A 19,198-nucleotide genomic window follows, 5' to 3' on the forward strand; every position below is an offset into this window, starting at 1 on the left:
CAGATCGCTTCTGTCTTGCGGCCTGGCTTTTGAGAGGCGTCAGTTGAGGAGGCGCGGTTATCCGGAGCCGGTTATTTCAACGCTACTGAAAGCACGTAAGATGTACACCTCTGTTACCTATGTTAGAGTCTGGAAGGTCTTTGAGTATTGGTGTGGAGCGAATGACATTCTTCCCATGCAGGCCTCAGTGCCACAAGTCCTTTCCTTCTTGCACGCAGGTTTGGATTTGTGTCTTGCTTACAATTCTCTTCGGGTTCAGGTGGCGGCCTTGGGGGGCTTTTCTTCGTAGTGGAAATAAGGAGTTTTCTGTCCTCGCATCCGGACGTCTCCCGTTTCCTTAAAGGAGTGAAACACTTGAAGCCTCCGATTCGCCCACCTTGTCCGTCATGGAATCTGAATCTGGTGCTCCGAGTCCTCTGTGGTTCGCCGTTCGAACCTCTAAGCTCGGCTACCATCAAGGACGTCACTTTCAAGACCATTTTTCTCGTGGCAATCAGTTCAGCAAGACGTATTTCCGAGCTGCAGGCCCTATCCTGTCGTGAACCATACCTTCGTTTCACGCCTGAAGGGGTTTCGCTGAGGACGGTTCCTTGTTTCTCCCTAAAGTGGTTTCGGCATTCCACCTCAACCAATCGGTGGAATTACCATCTTTTGCCTCTTCAGAGTCTGGAGACCTGCGTAGACTGGATGTACGGCGGTCTCTGATACGCTATCTGGAGGTGACTAATGATTTTCGGCTCTCCGATCATCTGTTTATCCTCTGGTCCGGACCCCGGAAGGGTTGCATGCCCTCCAAACAATCTATAGCGCGGTGGTTAAAGGGAGCGATCATAGCGGCATACCTTGGCGTAGGTAAGTCCCCTCCGCTGGTTGTCAAGGCTCATTCTCTTCGAGCCCAGGCGACATCTTGGGCGGAGAGCTCCTCCGTCTCCACTCAGGAGATTTGTAGGGCGGCCACCTGGAAGTCGATCCATACTTTTGCGAGACATTATCGCCTGGACGTAGCTGCTCCGTCGGGCGGTCAGCTTGGAGACAAGGTAATACGAGCAGGGCTATCTGCGGCCCACCCGTGATGGGAAAGCTTTGGTACATCCCACCGTCTGGAATGATCCTGGTATGTACAGGGAAAAGAAAATTATTCCTTACCTGCTAATTTTCGTTCCTGTAATACCATGGATCATTCCAGACACCCTCCCTTTGTTTGGGGGTTTTCTTGTGGGACATCCCTGCCTACCTGTCTTAACAATCTTTTTCTCTGTATTTCGAATACTGCGTGTCTTTTTTGTTCACGCACTGCTGTTCGCAAGTTCACTGTTCAGAATTTAGTTGCTGTTTATTTGGACAGCGGTTATTTCAATTCCTTCTTTGATTACTTGATCCCTCTGTTTTTAGTCTCTCTCTTTTGGGCTTTGCTAGTCTAGTTACTGAGAGCTGTTACAGGGGAGGCATGGTTATGTGGTTCCTCCCCTGGGAATTTTGTGTTCTGACTCCATCTGCTGGACATGGAACATAACCCACCGTCTGGAATGATCCATGGTATTACAGGAACGAAAATTAGCAGGTAAGGAATAATTTTCTTATTCTTTAGTCACTTGAAGGGGAGTGGTTCCAGTGAAATTGAACCATGACTGGGGAATGGATTTCTTTGTTTTTTGTTTCCCTGGCCTCTCATAGGCAGGGCTTTTAAGAAGAATAAAGGATCACGTATTGATGGCTGTTCTGGTGGCTCTAAAATGGCCAAGATGACAGTGGTGTGTGGACTTGATGAAGCTGAAGGTCATTGTTCCTCTCCTGTCTTCCCGTCATTTGTGGCCTATTATACCAAGGCTCAATTCTAATGTAAGATCTGGCTCCATGTCGTCTTACAGCTTGGTCCTGGGGCTTACTTGCCAAGAAAAAGGGGATTCTTAAACAGTAAATTTTACCTTGCTGAAGGCCCATAAGGAGGCTTGTAAAATTCTGAATGTTTCACCCTGTTGAAATGTGCATCCTGACCATCTTGGCTTGTCCACAGTAGGGTTCGGATAAGGGTTAGCCCTTAATTCCCTTAAACAGTACCTGAATGTAATCCGCTTTGAAGTGCCTGAAAAGCGGAATATAAATCAAATCAAATTTTTTTAAAAGTTGCAGCTATCTCATTTTACAGAGGTTGGATTTAAGAGGCCCCAGTGGCTTCCAGGCAGATGCAGCCTCTTTACATCATGGAGTTAAGCATATTCGTTTTCCTTTGGGGCCCTGGTTCCCCATGGGATCTTATTCTGATTCTTAGTGCTTATGGGTTCCCTCTTTCAGCCCTTATACTCATTTTTCTGAAGGATCTTTCCTTTAAAATGGCTTTTCTAGTGGCCATATGTTCCGCCAGGCACATTTTGGAATTATAGGCTTTAACTTGCAGAGATCCCTACCTTCTGTTCTCTGCTGAACCAGTTTCTTTTCATTCAGTACTGCCCTCCTTACATATCTTTTCATTTAAACCAAATAATTTCTCTTCCTGGTTAACCAAAAAGGGAGTATCATGATAGGGATAGATTGCTCAGTGTTTTGGATGTTTGCTGCATTTTTCTCAGATATTTGAAGTTGACAAACCCCTTTAGGATATCTGTTAGGCTGTTTGTTTTGTTCAGCGGCCCTTGCAAGGGGGAGGCAGCTTTAAAATCCTCTTAGTTCAGATGGATTAAAGAGACTGTGGGAGTAATTTTCAAAAGGATTTACATGCTTAAAAATGGATTTACACGCATACATGTGCTTTACCCGTGTAAGTAGGCTTTTTAAATTTGCTACAATATATACCATTGAATAGTCCATAGGACTTATTAGTGTAAGTGTACTTTACACATGTAAAAGGCTTTTGAAAATTGCTGTGATAGTATGCCACATTTAAATGTGTACGTCCTTTGAAATTCACCTGTATATCTTCAGCATATTTGCTGAAGAGTTGGCAGGCTCATTTTCCAAGGTCTCTGGCGCTCTCTCTTGGGCGGAGTCTTCAGAGAATATTTGTAAGATGGACACCTGGTCTCCTTTACATTTGTTCACTAAGCATTACAGACTAGTTGTGCTAGCCAAGGGAGATGCTGCATTTCAGGCAGGTATTCTAAAAGCAGTCCTGTCTTTCTACCACCCATGTTAGAATGGGTTTGGTATTGTGTCTAGACTGGTTTAGCAGGATGATAATGAAGAGGAAATCTAGTCTTACCTGTTAATTTCCTTTCCTTGAATCCTACTAAATCAAGCCAGTACACTTCTGGGGAGTCAGTGGCTGCATTTTTGCTTATTCTTCATTGAGAGTTTCTTGAACCTTATGAAAGATCTTCTGTTTCTCTCTGTGGAAAGAGCCCAAGAATTCTCCATGTCTCCTTTCTGGATCTTATTTCTTCTCCTCTCTTTTTTCCTGTTGGAATCCTGAGAGGAGGTTTGCTGTTGGGGGGGGGTTCCTTCTCTTATAAGTTTTTTCTTAGTTGTTTTTTTCTTAGGGTTTTTTACCATTCCATTGCTTTGACATAAAAATATTGCCAATTGCCTGTGCTGCATCACCCTTTTAGCAGTAGCAATGTCACTGAAAAATTGTGGTTCCCTGTCTCTATCTACTGGTTGGATGGCATAAACTCTGGACTGGTTTATTTTATTTTATTTATTTGTACAGTTTTTCTATACTGTTACACAGAAAACAAGTTTCTATCTCCACGGTTTACAAAGGAAAAATACTAAAAAAATAGAACATTGAATAGGAATAAAATATCCAATATAAAATAATAAAAAGGTTAAAAAAAACTATAAAGACATTTTTCCATTATCACAACTAAAAAGATAATAGTAAAGCATAAGATTTATGTAGATCTTATCTAGAGTCATGGATCTCAGCCAGTATCTTGAATGTCGAAATTTACAGGTAGACTAAATTTCTCCAATTAGGCTATGAAACCAGCTGACCATAATTAACTTCATAATCTGTTTGCTTCATCGTTAAGACAACCATCCTCCATCCCACTATTCTAAGGCTCAAAGGGTTTAAAGATTATAAAACTCGGAACCCCAAAATGTCTTGCTGTAAAACAGATTCATGTGTGATACCTGTATTCCAGCTGGTTTTATATTGGAACTGGGGCATAATGAGCTCTCAAAGACCTGCTGCTTTGAGTCATGACAGGAGACTATGGAGAAAAACTTCTAGTTTAGGTGTTTCACTCTTTAGAATATAAATGGTGAATCTTAGTTTTAAATTCTGCTCCACTCATGACTCTATACTAGAGAAAATCAAACCATTCAATACAAATGTGTTTGGGAATTGTGCGCTGTTGTGTTGTGCATTTTGACCCCACCACATCGAAGAGAGCAACAGCCATCCAAGAAATCTCCAAGGAGTGAAGGCAAATGTGAAGTTCGGGGTGGCGTAATGGACCCCTCCCCTACCTTATGTTTTTGTCTGCATGTCCACCTGACTGCACACATTCATACCTGATATGTGCATACAGACAGACACAGCAATTGCAAGAGGCACATTTTCTGATGACATTTCTATTTTTATTTTCTATTTCAGTCCTTTCTTTTATCATGGTTTTAATATTCCGATACATCACCTTGCTTCTGGTCCATATTTTTATTACGCTGGTTGTGTTTGGGCTCCTGTGTAAGTATGTGTTTGTTTTCCTTTAATAGCAGAAGATTGTTTAGATGAAAAATAGAAAGCATATACAGAAGCAAACCTGTTCCCAGATAAATGTTCAGTTCTCTGGCCATCAGTAGGCAATGTTTTATCAACAAGCATCTGGAGCAGTGTTTAAAATTAGGGATTTGTGCAGCTGAAACGTTTGCTTTGGTTCGATTTTTTTGTTTTTCAGGCCATTTTCAGCCTGAATTTTGTTTGGAAGTCAGGGGGCAGTTGTTTTTTTTGTGTAATCTTTTTTTATTCATGTTGGGAAAATAGTGCACACTGTTCACAAATCATATGTGCTATTTTTCAAAACAAAAACTAATTAATTTTTTTTGGTGGGGGGGCGTTGTAGCCATTTTTTGTTTTGGATTTAATGACATAAAATGGCCATTTTAGATTGGGATTACCATTCATTAAAAAAAAAACCCTGCATCCGCAGTTAAAGTGAATAACATAGCTAAATTAAAATGTTTGGTTTCTTTAGGGGCAAAGTGATTAATATATTTATGTGGATTACTGTGGGTTTTTTTGTTTTGCTTTTTTTTCCTGCAAATAGTTTGTTGAGTAAAATGCAGCCTTACAAAATAGTGTCAATTATTTTTCTTTTGCCCATTGGAAATTCCAATCCAGGAACACCCAAACAGGTCAATTTTAAAAGGAGCGTACGTGCCCCATAAATGCACGTATTGGGCCACAAGCAAAAATATACTTAATTTTATATTGTGCCCTAGACAGACCAATGTAACACCGCTCTCCTTAAAATCCACCCTGAGTTGAAAGTTCCCCTCTTATAGTGGGAGATATGTAGAGTGTCAGATTGTCTCTTTAACAGAGGCTAGCTCACGCCCTCTCCCCGGTGTTCTCATCAGGACCACTTGTAAAGTTATACAGGTAACATGACCTTGCAAAATTTAGGGGGTTTTGTGCAAGGCTTTGCAGTAAAAGGATACCAAAGTCTGCCTGGCCCCACAGGCTAAAGTGTCGTCATTTATGACTCTTGGAGTAATATCTCTTAACATTTTTGTATATTGTTTTCCAGTTGTTTCTGGTATCCTATGGTGGCTTTATTATGATCAAGCAAATGATCCAAGCATAGAACTGGAAACAGAGAAGGAAAATATGAAGTTTTTACTTGGGTTTGCCATTGTGGCTACAGTGATATCGGTAATAAACCTTCACAAAATCCTTCCTCCCCCCTCGGCCTGCCTTCTAGACTTTCTTTTCCCCTTTTCTCCCTTCTTTTCTTCCTTTTCTCTTTTCCTCTCTCCTCCTTTCTGTCATTTCTCTTCCACGACAGAGCTGAGGTTTCTGCTTGCCACTGTGATTTTGTCCCTTGTGGGGTTGGGCAGGAGAGCAGGGTCTTTGCTCCTGGCCAGACATCAGTAGCCGCTTCTCTTAGGGGGCATGGGGAGAAGGGTGATTCCCTGCTTCTGGTCAGCTGTCAATAGCTTCTGCTTTTTGAGGGTTGGGTAGAAGCTTCTGGTCATCAGAAGCTGCTTCTCAGGAGTTGGGGAGACCGATTCCCTGCCTCTGATCAGCTGCTTCTCTTCAGGGATAGGGGGAGGAAGAGCGATTCCTGTATACCAAAAGGAAATAAATATAATATCATGTTAACCTTTTTGTTTTCTTTGATTTCAGGTGGTTCTTCTTATCCTGATGTGCATATTGAGGAAGAGGATCCAGCTCACCATCCAGCTGTTTCGAGTTGCAAGCAAAATAATAAGTCAGGTTCCCTTCCTGCTCTTTCAGCCACTTTGGACCTTCATAATTCTCATTTTCTTTTGGGTGTTCTGGGTTGCTGTGCTTCTAAGCCTGGGAACTGCAGGTAACTGTTTGACATGCTCTGTGGTTACACAAAGAGGTTCTGCATGCAGATTGCATACATGGCAATGTACAAAGACATGTCCTGACTTGGCACAAGTTTGCAACTTGTGTGCATTGTTAAAGAATACTTTTGAAAAGTGAGCTGCCAGTTCATATTTACTCCTCCACCACTATGTGGCATATGCGCATTACACTTGTTTAGTCTTTTCCCAAGGTTTCTGGTTCTCTTCTCAAACTGATTTGCCGGAAAGCTGCATAGCTTGATGCTCTGTCATGCTTTAAAGAGATACTTAAGCCTAGCGAATTCAGAATACCAGCCAGGTTGAAATGTTACTGAAGGAAATATGGGAATGGTTCTAAAATAGACAAAGCAAATGTTGCTTACCCTGTAACAGGTGTTCTCACAGGACAGCAGGATGTTAGTCCTCACATATGGGTGACATCACAGGATGGAGCCCAATCACGGAACACTTTTGTCAAAGTTTCTAAAACTTTGACTGGCCCCTACTGGGCATGCCCAGCATGGCACCAACCCCTGCAGCCAGCAGGGGTCCCCCTTCAGTCTTGTTTAAAAAGCTACAGGTGTCTGCAAATGGAGAGATCTTGAAATATTGGAAACCACACTTGGCGTGGCCAGTGAGGTGCTATCAGGATCATGGTTCCCTTGTCCTGACGTAACTTCACGAGAGTCTGAGAGAAGTGGAAGTGGATGGAATGCATATAGGAGACCGGTTGCCCATGAGAGGGAGAACGCATCTCTTGGCTGAAAGTGTTGGCTGTGAGTAAGAGAGCAGAAGTTCTCTACTTTCCGGTTTTGAGGTGATGCAAAGAGGTCTATTTGAGGGTAACCCCATTGTTGGAAGATCGAGTCCGCTATTGAGGGGTTGAGAGACCACTCGTACGGTTGAAAAGTGCGACTTAGTTTGTCTGCCAACACATTGTCCACTCCCAGTAAGTAGGTGGCCCTGAGGTACATAGAGTGGGAGAGGGCCCCCCCCACATATCTGCACAGCTTCCTGACACAGGAGGTAGGAGCCCATGCCTCCCTGTTTGTTGATATACCACATGGCCACCTGGTTGTCCGTCTGAATCAGGATGACTTGGTTGGAGAGGCGATACTGAAATACTCTGAGAGCATATCTGATTGCTCGAAGCTCCAGGAAATTGATTTGGTGTTTGGCTTGCTCTGGAGACCTTGTGGCCAATCTGCAGACACATCCTTGTGTCTGCAGATTGGCCACATAGGCTCCCCAGCTGAGGTTGGAAGCATTGGTGGTGAGAGTTATTTGAGGGTCTGGAGCCTGGAAGGGGCAAGCCTTGGAGGAGATTGATCTGATTTTTCCACCAGGCGAGAGACTGATGGAGTGAGTCGGTGAAGTGGACAATGGTCGACAGGGGCTGAATGGATTGAGTCCATTGTGACCTTAGAGTCCACTACATGACTTTCATGGCTAGGTGGGCCATTGGGGTGACCTGAACTGAGGACGCCATGTGTCCCAGTAGGATGAGAAAGCGGCGTGCAGTCGTGTAGCGCTGAGACTGCAGCTGGTGTGCGAGAGAGACCAGAGTGAGAGCTCGTTGTCGAGGTAGGAAAGCTTTTTCCTGCAAGGTGTCAAAGTCTGCCCCTATGAATGATAAGGTTTGAGCTGGGGCTAAGTAGGATTTGTTGTAGTTGACGAGAAATCCTAGTGAAATCAGAGTGAGTAAGGTAAGATGTAGGGACTACAGAGCAGTTTACTGAGAGGGAGCCCTGATCAACCAATCGTCTAGATAGGGGTAGACGTGAACACCTTGAGTCCTGAGGAAGGCTGCAACTACTACAAGACATTTTGTGAAGACTCGTGGTGCAGACGCGAGGCCAAATGGAAGCCCTCGGTACTGATAGTGCTTGGGGCCTACCAGAAATCTCAGGTATTTGCGATGAGATGGAGTTATCTCAATATGTGTATGGATCCTGGAGGTCTAGAGAGCAGAACCAGCCTCCTCTTTGTAGAAGAGGAAGAAGAGAACCCAAGGTTACTACCATTTTCAACTTTTCTCGATGGAGATACTTGTGAGGGCATGTAGATCCAGAATTGGACGAACGCCTCCCGATTTTTTTGGGGATTAGGAAACACTGGGAATAGAACCCTAGGCCGTGCTGAGAGTAGGGTACTGGTTCTATTGCCATGGACTGGAGAAGGAGGGAGACCTCCTGTTCCAGAAAGATGGAGTGATCGGATGTTCTCACAGGACAAGCAGGATGGTTGTCCTCACAAATGGGTGACATCGAGGATGGAGCCCACCACGGAAAACTTCTGTCAAAGTTTAAACAGAACTTTGACTGGCCCCTACTGGGCATGCCCAGCAAGGCACTGACCCTGCAGCCAGCAGGGGTCTTCCTCCAGTCTTCTTTTTTCCGCGCAGCAGCTGCCACGCGGTGAAAGGAGCTCTCTTACCACGTTCCTGACAGGAATTCGGTTTTTTCTTTCCGAAGAAAATTTGCCCCTCAGGGGTCTCCCTTCGACAAATTTTTGTCACCTTCGCGGAATCCGGTAAGTTTTTTGCCGATTTTCATCGACTGCCGTCGATTTTGGCCCTCGAGGCCTGTTGGCACTTACCGATCCCGCGGCTAAATTTGGCCCTAGGCCATGGCGACGGGGTTCCGTCGTTGTCCGGATTGCACCCGGACCATGTCAATCACAGACCCCCATAGGGTCTGTGTTCTGTGTTTGGGAAGTGAGCATGATGTCCTGACTTGCACTAAATGTGCCCTAATGACACCTAAGGGTCGTAAAGCCAGGATGGAGAAGATGGGGCTCCTCTTCCATGCACCCACCCCAACACCATCGATAGCATCGACGTCATCGGAACCGGCACCGTCGAAGTTGCACCACCACCGTCAACCCTCCGGTGACCGTCCACCACCGATGACTTCTCGGCCATCGACTCCTGTCCCCTCCCCGGATGGGCGAGGAGATCGGAAGGACAAGCATCGCCATCGGCGGCACAAGTCTCGGCCCGTCGAGGATCCACAGCCATCGACCTCTGAACAGGCCGAGCCACCGACAAAAAAGCCTCGGTCAGACCTGGCACCGTCCACGTCTCGTTCGCAGGCATCGAGGAAACCCTCACCCTCTCGGGGTGTGGGAGCCGTGATCCCACCGGTTACGGTGGTCCCTCCGGCTCTGCCTCAGCCTCCCTCTCCCGTCGAGCCGGGTATCGTTACCCCTGGTCTCCGGGCAGAACTGGACCGGCTGGTTCAGGAGGCCATCGAGAAAGCGATGCAAAGGTTCCAGCCTCCACCGGCACCGTCTCCGGCACCGATTCCGGCACCGCCTCAGGCACCGACCTCGGCACCGACTCCGCCACCGAGGAGGGAACCGACCACCGAGCCTCTAGTGGAAGCGCTGGCACCGCTACTGAATCGTATGGAGGCACTCATGCGGGCCCTTCCATCGGTGATTCCAGTAGCACCGACTACACCATCGTCTCCGGCAGGATTCTCATCGGCAGGAGAAACACCGTTTCGGATTCCCCCGTCCGGAGTAGTCCCATCGGTGCCTTCGCATACCTCTCCACCGATTTATCCCTCGGCTCCATCGATTCCAAGACCGGCACCGATTCCATCGGCAGCCCCGAAGCCCTCGATGCCGTTCACAGTTCCGCTTGCAGCACCGATTCCATCCAGATTTCCATCGATGCCTTTGGATCCTCAACCAGGTCCTTCAGGACTGCAAGCCCCACATGATCCTTATGATACCTGGGGTGATGATACATCTTCTGATACAGATTTGCCATCCCCACCATCTCCTACAGAGTGTAGAAAACGATCTCTTCCTGAAGATCTCTCCTTTATTAATTTTGTAAAGGAGATGTCAGAAATTGTACCTTTTCAGCTGCAATCTGAGACCGATGACAGGCACCAAATGATGGAACTGCTCCAATTTCTGGATGCCCCAAAAATCATCGCTTCCATCCCCATTCACCAGGTATTTCTGGATCTTTTAAAGAAAAACTGGGAATCTCCTTCATCTGTGTCACCAGTTAATAAGAAAGCTGACTCCACATACCTCGTTCAGTCAGCACCAGGATTTCAGAAGCCTCAACTGGATCATCGCTCTGTTGTAGTTGAGTCTGCACAAAAGAAGGCCAAGCGCCTAAAACCACACTCTTCCACTCCCCCTATCAAGGACAACAAATTCCTAGATAGTGTGGGACGGAAAGTGTATCATGGGGCCATGTTGATATCTCGCATAGCTTCATACCAACTTTACATGACTCAATACAACAGAGCCATCCTTAAACAGATGCAGGACTACGCTGACACGTTACCGGACCAATACCAGCCACAGCTTCAAGCCCTTCTTCACAAAGGATTTGAGGCTGGGAAGCATGAGATCAGAACGGCCTACGATATCTTCGATGCTTCCACAAAAGTCTCAGCTACTGCCATCTCAGCCAGACGTTGGGCTTGGTTAAAGTCATCTAAACTTCGCCCAGAGGTCCAGGATGGTCTAGCCGATTTACCCTGCTTAGGGGACAATCTGTTTGGAGAACAGATTCAACAAATTGTGGCAGAATTGAAGGATCACCACGAGACGTTGAAGCAACTTTCGTCTGTTCCATCTGAGGTATCCTCCAAACCACCACCTAAGAAGGACTCTAAAAAGTCTTTCTTTCGGCCACGTCGATATTATCCTCCGTCGGCTAGGCCTCGTCCGGCTCGATCCTCCACCAGACCTCAGCCACGCCAACCTCGAAAACAAAGACCTGCTGTGGCCCCACCTCCTGGGCCTGCGGCAGGCCTTTGACTTCCCGGTACGGAGCACATGCCACATCCCACTTCCCGACATCCCTGTGGGGGGTCGTCTGTGCCACTTTTTACAGCATTGGATACAGATTACCTCAGATCAGTGGGTGCTGGCAATTATCGCACAGGGTTACCACCTCAACTTCATAACTCTTCCGGCAGACTCCCCGCCTCTTCAAGCATGGAGTCTATCCAGCCACTTGACTCAATTACAACAGGAAGTATCCCTTCTTTTGCAATCAAATGCTATAGAACCCGTCCCTCCCTCTCAACGAGGCAAGGGATTCTACTCCAGGTACTTCCTAATTCCAAAGAAGTCAGGGGGGCTACGTCCCATTTTGGACCTTCGGGCCCTCAACAAGTACCTTCAAAAAGAAAAGTTCAAGATGGTAACCCTGGGCGCGCTACTCCCTCTGCTGCAAAGGGGGGATTGGCTGTGCTCCCTCGACCTAAAGGATGCTTATACCCACATTGCGATAACACAATCCCATCGCAAGTATCTGCGGTTTCTGGTAGGCCGCGACCATTATCAATACCGAGTACTACCTTTCGGTCTGGCATCTGCTCCACGAGTCTTCACCAAATGCCTCGTAGTGGTAGCAGCATTCCTCAGGAAGGAAGGTGTCTACGTCTACCCCTATCTGGACGATTGGCTAATCAGGGCCTCCACCCCTCAGATTGCCCAGTCCTCCCTAAAATTGACAATCAACACACTCCTTTCCTTAGGGTTTCTTGTCAATTACGAGAAATCTTGCTTAGTCCCATCTCAAACCTTATCTTTCATTGGGGCAGACTTGGACACCTTACAGGCAAAGGCCTACCTTCCGCTTCAACGGGTCCAAACTCTCATGTCCCTAGCTCGCCAGCTCCAGTCTCAAGACACGGCCACGGCTCGCCAATTCCTCATTCTCCTAGGACACATGGCATCCTCAGTTCAAGTCACTCCCATGACCCGACTAGCCATGAGAGTAACACAATGGACTCTGCGACACCAATGGATTCAAGCTTCTCAGCGCCTGTCCTCCATAGTCGCAGTTACACAAGCGCTTCGCCTGTCTTTAACCTGGTGGACGACTCAAATCAATCTCCTTCAGGGCTTACCTTTTCTCCTACCAGATCCACAAGTAATCCTGACCACCGACGCTTCCCACATCGGTTGGGGGGCTCATGTGGACGATTTCCAAACCCAAGGGTTATGGTCACCAGAGGAAGCCGAACACCAGATAAATTTTTTGGAACTTCGAGCAATCCGCTACGCGCTCAGAACGTTCAAAGATCGTCTTTCGAATCAGATAATCTTAATCCAGACAGACAACCAAGTGGCCATGTGGTACATAAACAAGCAGGGAGGCACAGGCTCTTTCCTTCTGTGTCAGGAAGCTGCGCAGATTTGGGCAGAAGCCCTCTCCCACTCCATGTACCTCAGGGCCACTTACCTGCCGGGAGTAGACAATGTATTGGCAGATCAGCTGAGCCGGGTCTTCCAACCACACGAGTGGTCACTCGATCCTCTGGTAGCGACCTCTCTGTTTCACAAGTGGGGTTCTCCCCGCATAGATCTCTTTGCGTCCCCTCAGAACCACAAAGTAGACAATTACTGCTCTCTCATTCGGAGCCAGCACTCTCGGCCGAGGGATGCCTTCTCCCTCAAGTGGACATCAGGTCTGCTCTATGCATTCCCTCCACTTCCTCTTCTGTCAAGGACTCTCGTGAAGCTTCGCCAGGACGGAGGAACCATGATCCTGATAGTACCCCACTGGCCACGCCAGGTGTGGTTTCCCATTCTTCAGGATCTCTCCATCCGCAGGCACATCCCTCTGGGAACGGATCCACATCTGCTCACTCAGAACGACGGATGCCTCCTCCATCCCAACCTCCAAGCCTTGTCCCTGACGGCATGGATGTTGAAAGGTTAGTCCTTCAGCCTTTTAACCTTTCGGATTCGGTTTCTCGTGTCCTGATAGCTTCACGAAAGCCCTCCACCAGAAGATCCTATTCGTATAAATGGAAAAGGTACACATCTTGGTGCACTTCCCAGTCCCTTGATCCCCTTTCCTGTCCAATCTCTAAGTTCTTGGACTATTTATGGCATCTATCGGAATCGGGTCTTAAAACCTCTTCCATTAGGATGCATGTCAGTGCGGTAGCCGCTTTCCATAAAGGCATAGAGGGTGTCCCTATTTCAGTACAACCCCTGGTAACACGCTTTCTTAAAGGCTTGCTCCATCTGAAGCCACCCTTACGTCCTCCGGCCCCATCTTGGGACCTTAATCTGGTTCTTGGTCGTCTAATGAAACCACCTTTCGAACCTCTACACTCCTGTGAATTAAAGTATCTCACATGGAAGGTATTATTCCTTTTGGCTATCACTTCAGCTCGCAGGGTTAGTGAGTTACAGGCCTTAGTCACCTATCCGCCTTACACTAAACTCCTGCAGAACCGGGCGGTACTCCGCACTCACCCTAAATTTTTACCTAAGGTAGTTTCTGAGTTTCATATTAATCAATCCATCATACTACCTATCTTTTTTCCCAGGCCCCACTCCAACTCCGGGGAACAGACTCTGCATACCCTAGACTGCAAACGAGCTCTAGCTTTTTATCTAGACCGTACAGTTAATTACAGAAAGAGCACTCAATTGTTTGTCTCTTTCCATCCTAACAAGTTAGGACAACCTGTGGGTAAGCAGGCTCTTTCCTCCTGGTTGGCGGACTGCATTTCTTTTTGCTATCAGCAAGCTGGCATTCCTTTTCAAGACCGTGTAAAAGCACACTCTGTGAGGGCCATGGCGACTTCGGTGGCACACCTTCGATCGGTGCCGCTTCCTGACATCTGTAAAGCTGCAACCTGGAGTTCTCTCCATACTTTTGCAGCCCACTATTGTTTGGACAAAGCTGGAAGACAGGACTCCATCTTCGGCCAATCTGTCTTGCGTAACCTTTTTCCAACATGATGTACCAACACCCTTCCACCTTCCCGGTAGGGTGCGGATGCCCTTACCAAATTCCACCCCAGTTGTTGTGCCTCTTGCACGTCGTTGGGTGCATTTGGTGCAAGTCAGGACATCCTCAGCTCGGTACTCACCCATTTGTGAGGACAACTATCCTGCTTGTCCTGTGAGAAAGCAAATGTTGCTTACCTGATGTAACAGGTGTTCTCACAGGACAGCAGGATGTTAGTCCTCACGAAACCCGCCCGCCACCCCGCGGTGTTGGGTTCGTTTTGTTTTTACTTTTTAGGCACTGCCTGTAGCTTTGAAAATCAGACTGGAGGGAGACCCCTGCTGGCTGCAGGGTCAGTGCCTTGCTGGGCATGCCCAGTAGGGGCCAGTCAAAGTTCTGTTTAAACTTTGACAGAAGTTTTCCGTGGTGGGCTCCATCCTCGATGTCACCCATTTGTGAGGACTAACATCCTGCTGTCCTGTGAGAACACCTGTTACATCAGGTAAGCAACATTTGCTTTCTCCACGTCGGTAGAGGTGGGGAGTCCGGTTGGATGGAGAGAAGATTGAGATGATAACCTTGAGCGATTATTGCTGAGGTGATTGAGTGCCACCTGTTATTGAAATGGCACAATCGACCTCCCACTGGTATGTGAGGCAGTGGAAGCTGGCTGCTGCTCTCTATGCAGGAGTCAAAAACCGGAAGCAGGGCCCGGCTGAGGACCTGCTTGCGGCTTTTGTTTTTGTATCTGACGAGACTGGGTTTTTTGAAATGGTTTCATAGAGCGAGTTCTAGCCGGTAGCGGGTAGGATTTTTCGGATGGAAGAAGGACTTCTTAGCGTCTTTTCGGAAAGGCATCAGAGAGAGCTGTATCAGGGTCTCATGATGGTCCTTGAGTTCTGCCACCATTCGTTGAATCTACTTGCCGAACAGATTGTCTCCTACACAGGGCAGGTCGGATAATTTGTCTTGCACTTCAGGGCGAAGGTCCGAAGACTTGAGCCAGCCCCATCTTCTTGCCGAGATAGCAGCTGCATATACCCTGGTAGCAGTGTCAAAGATATCGTAAGTTATCTCATGCTTGCCCGCTTCAAAACTCTTGTTTACTAGGGTTTGGAGCTGATCTTGAAATTGCTGAGGCAGGGAGTCTGTCAAGTCTTGTATCTGCTTAAATAAGACCCTGTTATATTGGGTCATATAGAGCTGATACGAGGCGATTCGGGAGATGAGCATTGAGCCCTGGAAGACCCGGCGACCAATGGCATCTAGAAATTTTTGCTCCTTGCCTGGAGGAAAGGAAGTGTGGGGTTTTGATCTCTTTGCCTTCTTTTGGGCAGATTCTACAACCACAGATTGGTGATCCAGTTGAGGTTTTTGAAAACCTGGGGTTGACTGTACCAAATAAGTGATGTCAGCCTTCCTGTTGACTGGAGCAACAGAGCCAGGGTGTTCCCAGTTCTTTTTGAGGAGATCCAGAAGAACTTGGTGAATAGGGATGTAGGTTATTTCCTGGGAGCATCCAGGAATTGCAACAGCCTCCATCATTTGATGCCTGTCATCTTGTTCAGTCTGTAATTGGAAGAGACCCAATTCAGACATCTCCTTCACAAAATTTATGAAGGAAAGGTCCTCTGGAGGAGAACGCTTTCTGCTTTCAGTAGGAGAAGGTGGTGAAGGCAGGTCATCGGTGCCTTGAGAAGAATCATCAGTCCAGGTATCATAGGGATCAGCACCTGCCCCTCTAGGAGCCAGAGGGGGACGGGACGGTGGAATCCCTGATGGCCCTGGTCTAGGCTCCGAAGGAATCGAAGGAATAATTGGGGGCACCAATGAAGGCATCGAAGGCACCAGTGCAGGCATTGAGGGCATCAATGAATGGATCGGTGGCGCCGGACACATCGGAATCGATGGATGTATCAGCATCGATGGCTGAAGCATCAGTAGGACTCCCGATGGAGGGATGCGGAACGGTGTTTCTCCTCCCGATGACAAGGTAAGCAGAGAGGGCACTGGAGCCATCGGTGACCCGGGATCCATCGGTGGAAAAGCGGCAATGAGCACTTCCATCCTTGAAAGCAGCGGTGCCAACGCTGCCGGAATCGGATCAGTGGTCAGTTCCACGATCGGTACCGGTCTCGGTGCTGGAGGAACTTGGAGTCAATGCATCGTCTTGTCGATGGCCTCCTGAACCAGCCGGACCAGTTTTTCTCAGAGACCTGGAGCAAGCAGCCCCGGCTCCAGAACAGAAGAAGGAGGCAGAGGCATAGCTGGAGGGACCACCATTAAAGGCGGAGTCGCTGCTCCCGATCCCCTTTCAGGTGAGGGTTGCCTCGGTGACCTGGTCACCGAAAAGGTCAGTGCCTTTTCTGGACGGGGTTTCTTCGGTGGCTCGGTAGATTATTTCGCTCCCTCGATGGTCCAAGACTTCTGATGTCGATGGCGATGTTTCTCTCTGCGATCCCCTCGGTCCTGAGGGGGAGTAGAGGTGGTTGAAGGCCGAGAAGTTGTCGATGCTGGACGGTCACCGGTCGGTGGTAGATACTGATGCGAAGTTGACGGTGCCGGTTCTGACGACGTCGATGCAATAGACGGCGTCAGGGTTTGAGCACGGAAGAGAAGTTCCATCTTCTCCATTCTGGCCTTGTGACCTTTTGGTGTCATTAGGGCACATTTGGTGCAGGTCAGGACATCGTGCTCACATCCGAGACACATTGCACAGACCTTATGAGGGTCTGTTATGGACATGATGCGATTGCAGTACAGGCACCGATGGAACCCCAACGCCATGGCCATGAAAAATTTGAGCTGTGGTACGGTCGACGGCCAGTACCCCAGTGAGGTAAGAAAAGTTGTAGTAATTCCGTGAGGAAAATTCCTGTCAGGAATCTCTGTGGAGTTCCTTAACCGCGTGGCTACTGCTGCGCAGAAAAAAGAAGACTGAAGGGGGACCCCTGCTGGCTGCAGGGTTGGTGCCATGCTGGGCATGCCCAGTAGGGGCCGGTCAAAGTTCTAGAAATTTTGACAAAAGTGTTCCGTGATTGGGCTCCATCCTGTGATGTCACCCATATGTGAGGACTACCATCCTGCTTGTCCTGTGAGAACATAAAATCAGAAGGAAAAATGTGACTTGTACATCAAAGGGCATTTTCCTTGTGATTCTGAGGTGCTTTTCCAGGTGCTGTACACGCCTTGTCTTGCCTCAGATCTCCTGCTGGAGTATCGCTGGGTTTGGGAAGAGGGGGCATTCAAACATTGTAGAGTCAACAAACAAGTCGTAGGTGAGATGGTTTTACTGGACTAACGTAACACGTCTGTGACTAGCTTTCAAGAAGTGTCCTCTCATTTGACCCTGAATTCTACATATCCAAGTAGAGTGACATGTCAACCACAATTCTTTGCTCAAGAAACCTAAAAGCAAATTATCTCTTCTAAACTTTCAGCAGCATTCACATTCACGTCCCATTTACATTTAGCTAACATTTTTACATGGCTAAATTGAAGTACCTCTGTAAAGACAGAGTTGTGTGTTAACATGCATTAAATGCCAAATTTAGCACTCGTTGCATGTTAAACACATTAATGCTAATTTTGCTAATGCCCACGTAAGCATGACCAGTCACAGATTTAGGGTTTTATTGCCCTTAGGCACTGATGATGCTGTTGCACCTGCTGTGACAAAAATTTGAAACTTCTGAAGTAATTGACAAACATTTCCATTTCTTATATTACATTATAAGCCCCGTATGTGTCTGCATCATTTATTTTCCTTTTACTGTGTGAGGAAAAGGAATCTCAAGTATCAGTACAGGGAGGGATGGGGAGAGGAAGGGGAGGAGAGGGTGAGAGGACCAGGGATGGGGAGAAAAATGAGGAGAACCAGGAATGGGGGTGAGAAGGTCTTAAATCACTCAGCCAGGCTGTTGCCTCCCCAGATTTTTGCTGCCCTAGGCACAGGCCTAGTGCCCCTACTTACAAATTCAGGCCTGAGCCAGATCGATATCACAAAAAATTAGGCCAAATGTGTGTCAAATTTTAATGAGCTGCTTTGCATGAAAAACTGGTCATTAATATTAAAATGAATTAATACAAATCATGATAAACCTTGCATCTCTGTTAGGCTTTGTAAGATTAATTACTTCTGCCAATGCTCCTGCCTATTGGGCTGCGATCTAACCTAGGGCAGATAGTCCCAAGTGAAACACCCTGCCCCACAGAATCCAAAAACCCCAAAAGCAGATGTCCCTGCTGGCAGAACCCCAAGCCTTGAGCAATTCCGTCCCCTCTCAGGAGCCTCCAGGTCCCGACTGGGAGAAAGTGATGCCCAGTTGCTCCTGCTCCACCAGCAATCAAATTCAAAATGGTGCCAACTGATGCAAGGCCTGCACCTGAGGGCTTGAACTTCTTTCTGTGGGTGTAGAGCACTAAAATGCAGTGTTGGACGTGCCTAGGAGGAGAGAACTTTTATTCCTCTGTAAGATGTAGGTGAAAGCATTCCAGAGAACTGCGAGTGTCTCTTTCCTGGCACAGGCTCATACTCCTGGAGCAGCACCCTGGGAGGCTTAACTGGGGTTTAGAGGAGCGGGAGGTGTAAACTTTTCAGAAAAAATGTTTAATAAGTTACCTCCTTCTCCTGAGCATCTACTACTGTATTATAGAACAGGGAACACAGTAACCCTGCCCAGCTTGCCTTGGAGAAGGGGGCTATTCTGTATAAAAAGTGCTTCTTTTCCTCAGGCAGTTTAAATGAAATTGGTCTACAGTGCTTGTAGTTTCTGCATCTTTAATATGACTCAGATCCATTGAGCTATATGAGCTAACTAGCAAGGCTGGAAAAATATTTCAAAAAGGCACTAGCCAGAATATTTAGGAGCCAGAGAAACCATTTTTTTCTTTGTTATACTTTATCATCTTTTTAATGCTTGCTTTTCTCATTTTTGTTATGTCTATTTTTTGTGGAGTCTTTTTTGCTTATTTTATGGAGGTTGTATG

General features: G+C 47.2%; 1 protein-coding gene across 9 annotated transcripts in view; it reads left to right on the forward strand.

Annotated features, from left to right (window-relative positions):
• Window positions 1-19,198, forward strand: part of SLC44A3 (solute carrier family 44 member 3) — a 275,228-nt gene that overhangs the window by 190,568 nt on the left and 65,462 nt on the right. For 8 of the 9 annotated variants that reach the window (XM_029617502.1, XM_029617501.1, XM_029617495.1 and 5 more), the window contains 3 exons: window positions 4,538-4,627; window positions 5,691-5,815; window positions 6,290-6,476. In XM_029617502.1, coding sequence (XP_029473362.1) covers window positions 4,538-4,627; window positions 5,691-5,815; window positions 6,290-6,476 — 402 coding nt within the window. The remainder of the gene's footprint in view (window positions 1-4,537; window positions 4,628-5,690; window positions 5,816-6,289; window positions 6,477-19,198) is intronic. The other variant, XM_029617500.1, reaches the window with a different exon arrangement.

This window comes from Rhinatrema bivittatum, chromosome 10 (assembly GCF_901001135.1).
Source record: "Rhinatrema bivittatum chromosome 10, aRhiBiv1.1, whole genome shotgun sequence".
Lineage (NCBI taxonomy): Eukaryota > Metazoa > Chordata > Amphibia > Gymnophiona > Rhinatrematidae > Rhinatrema > Rhinatrema bivittatum.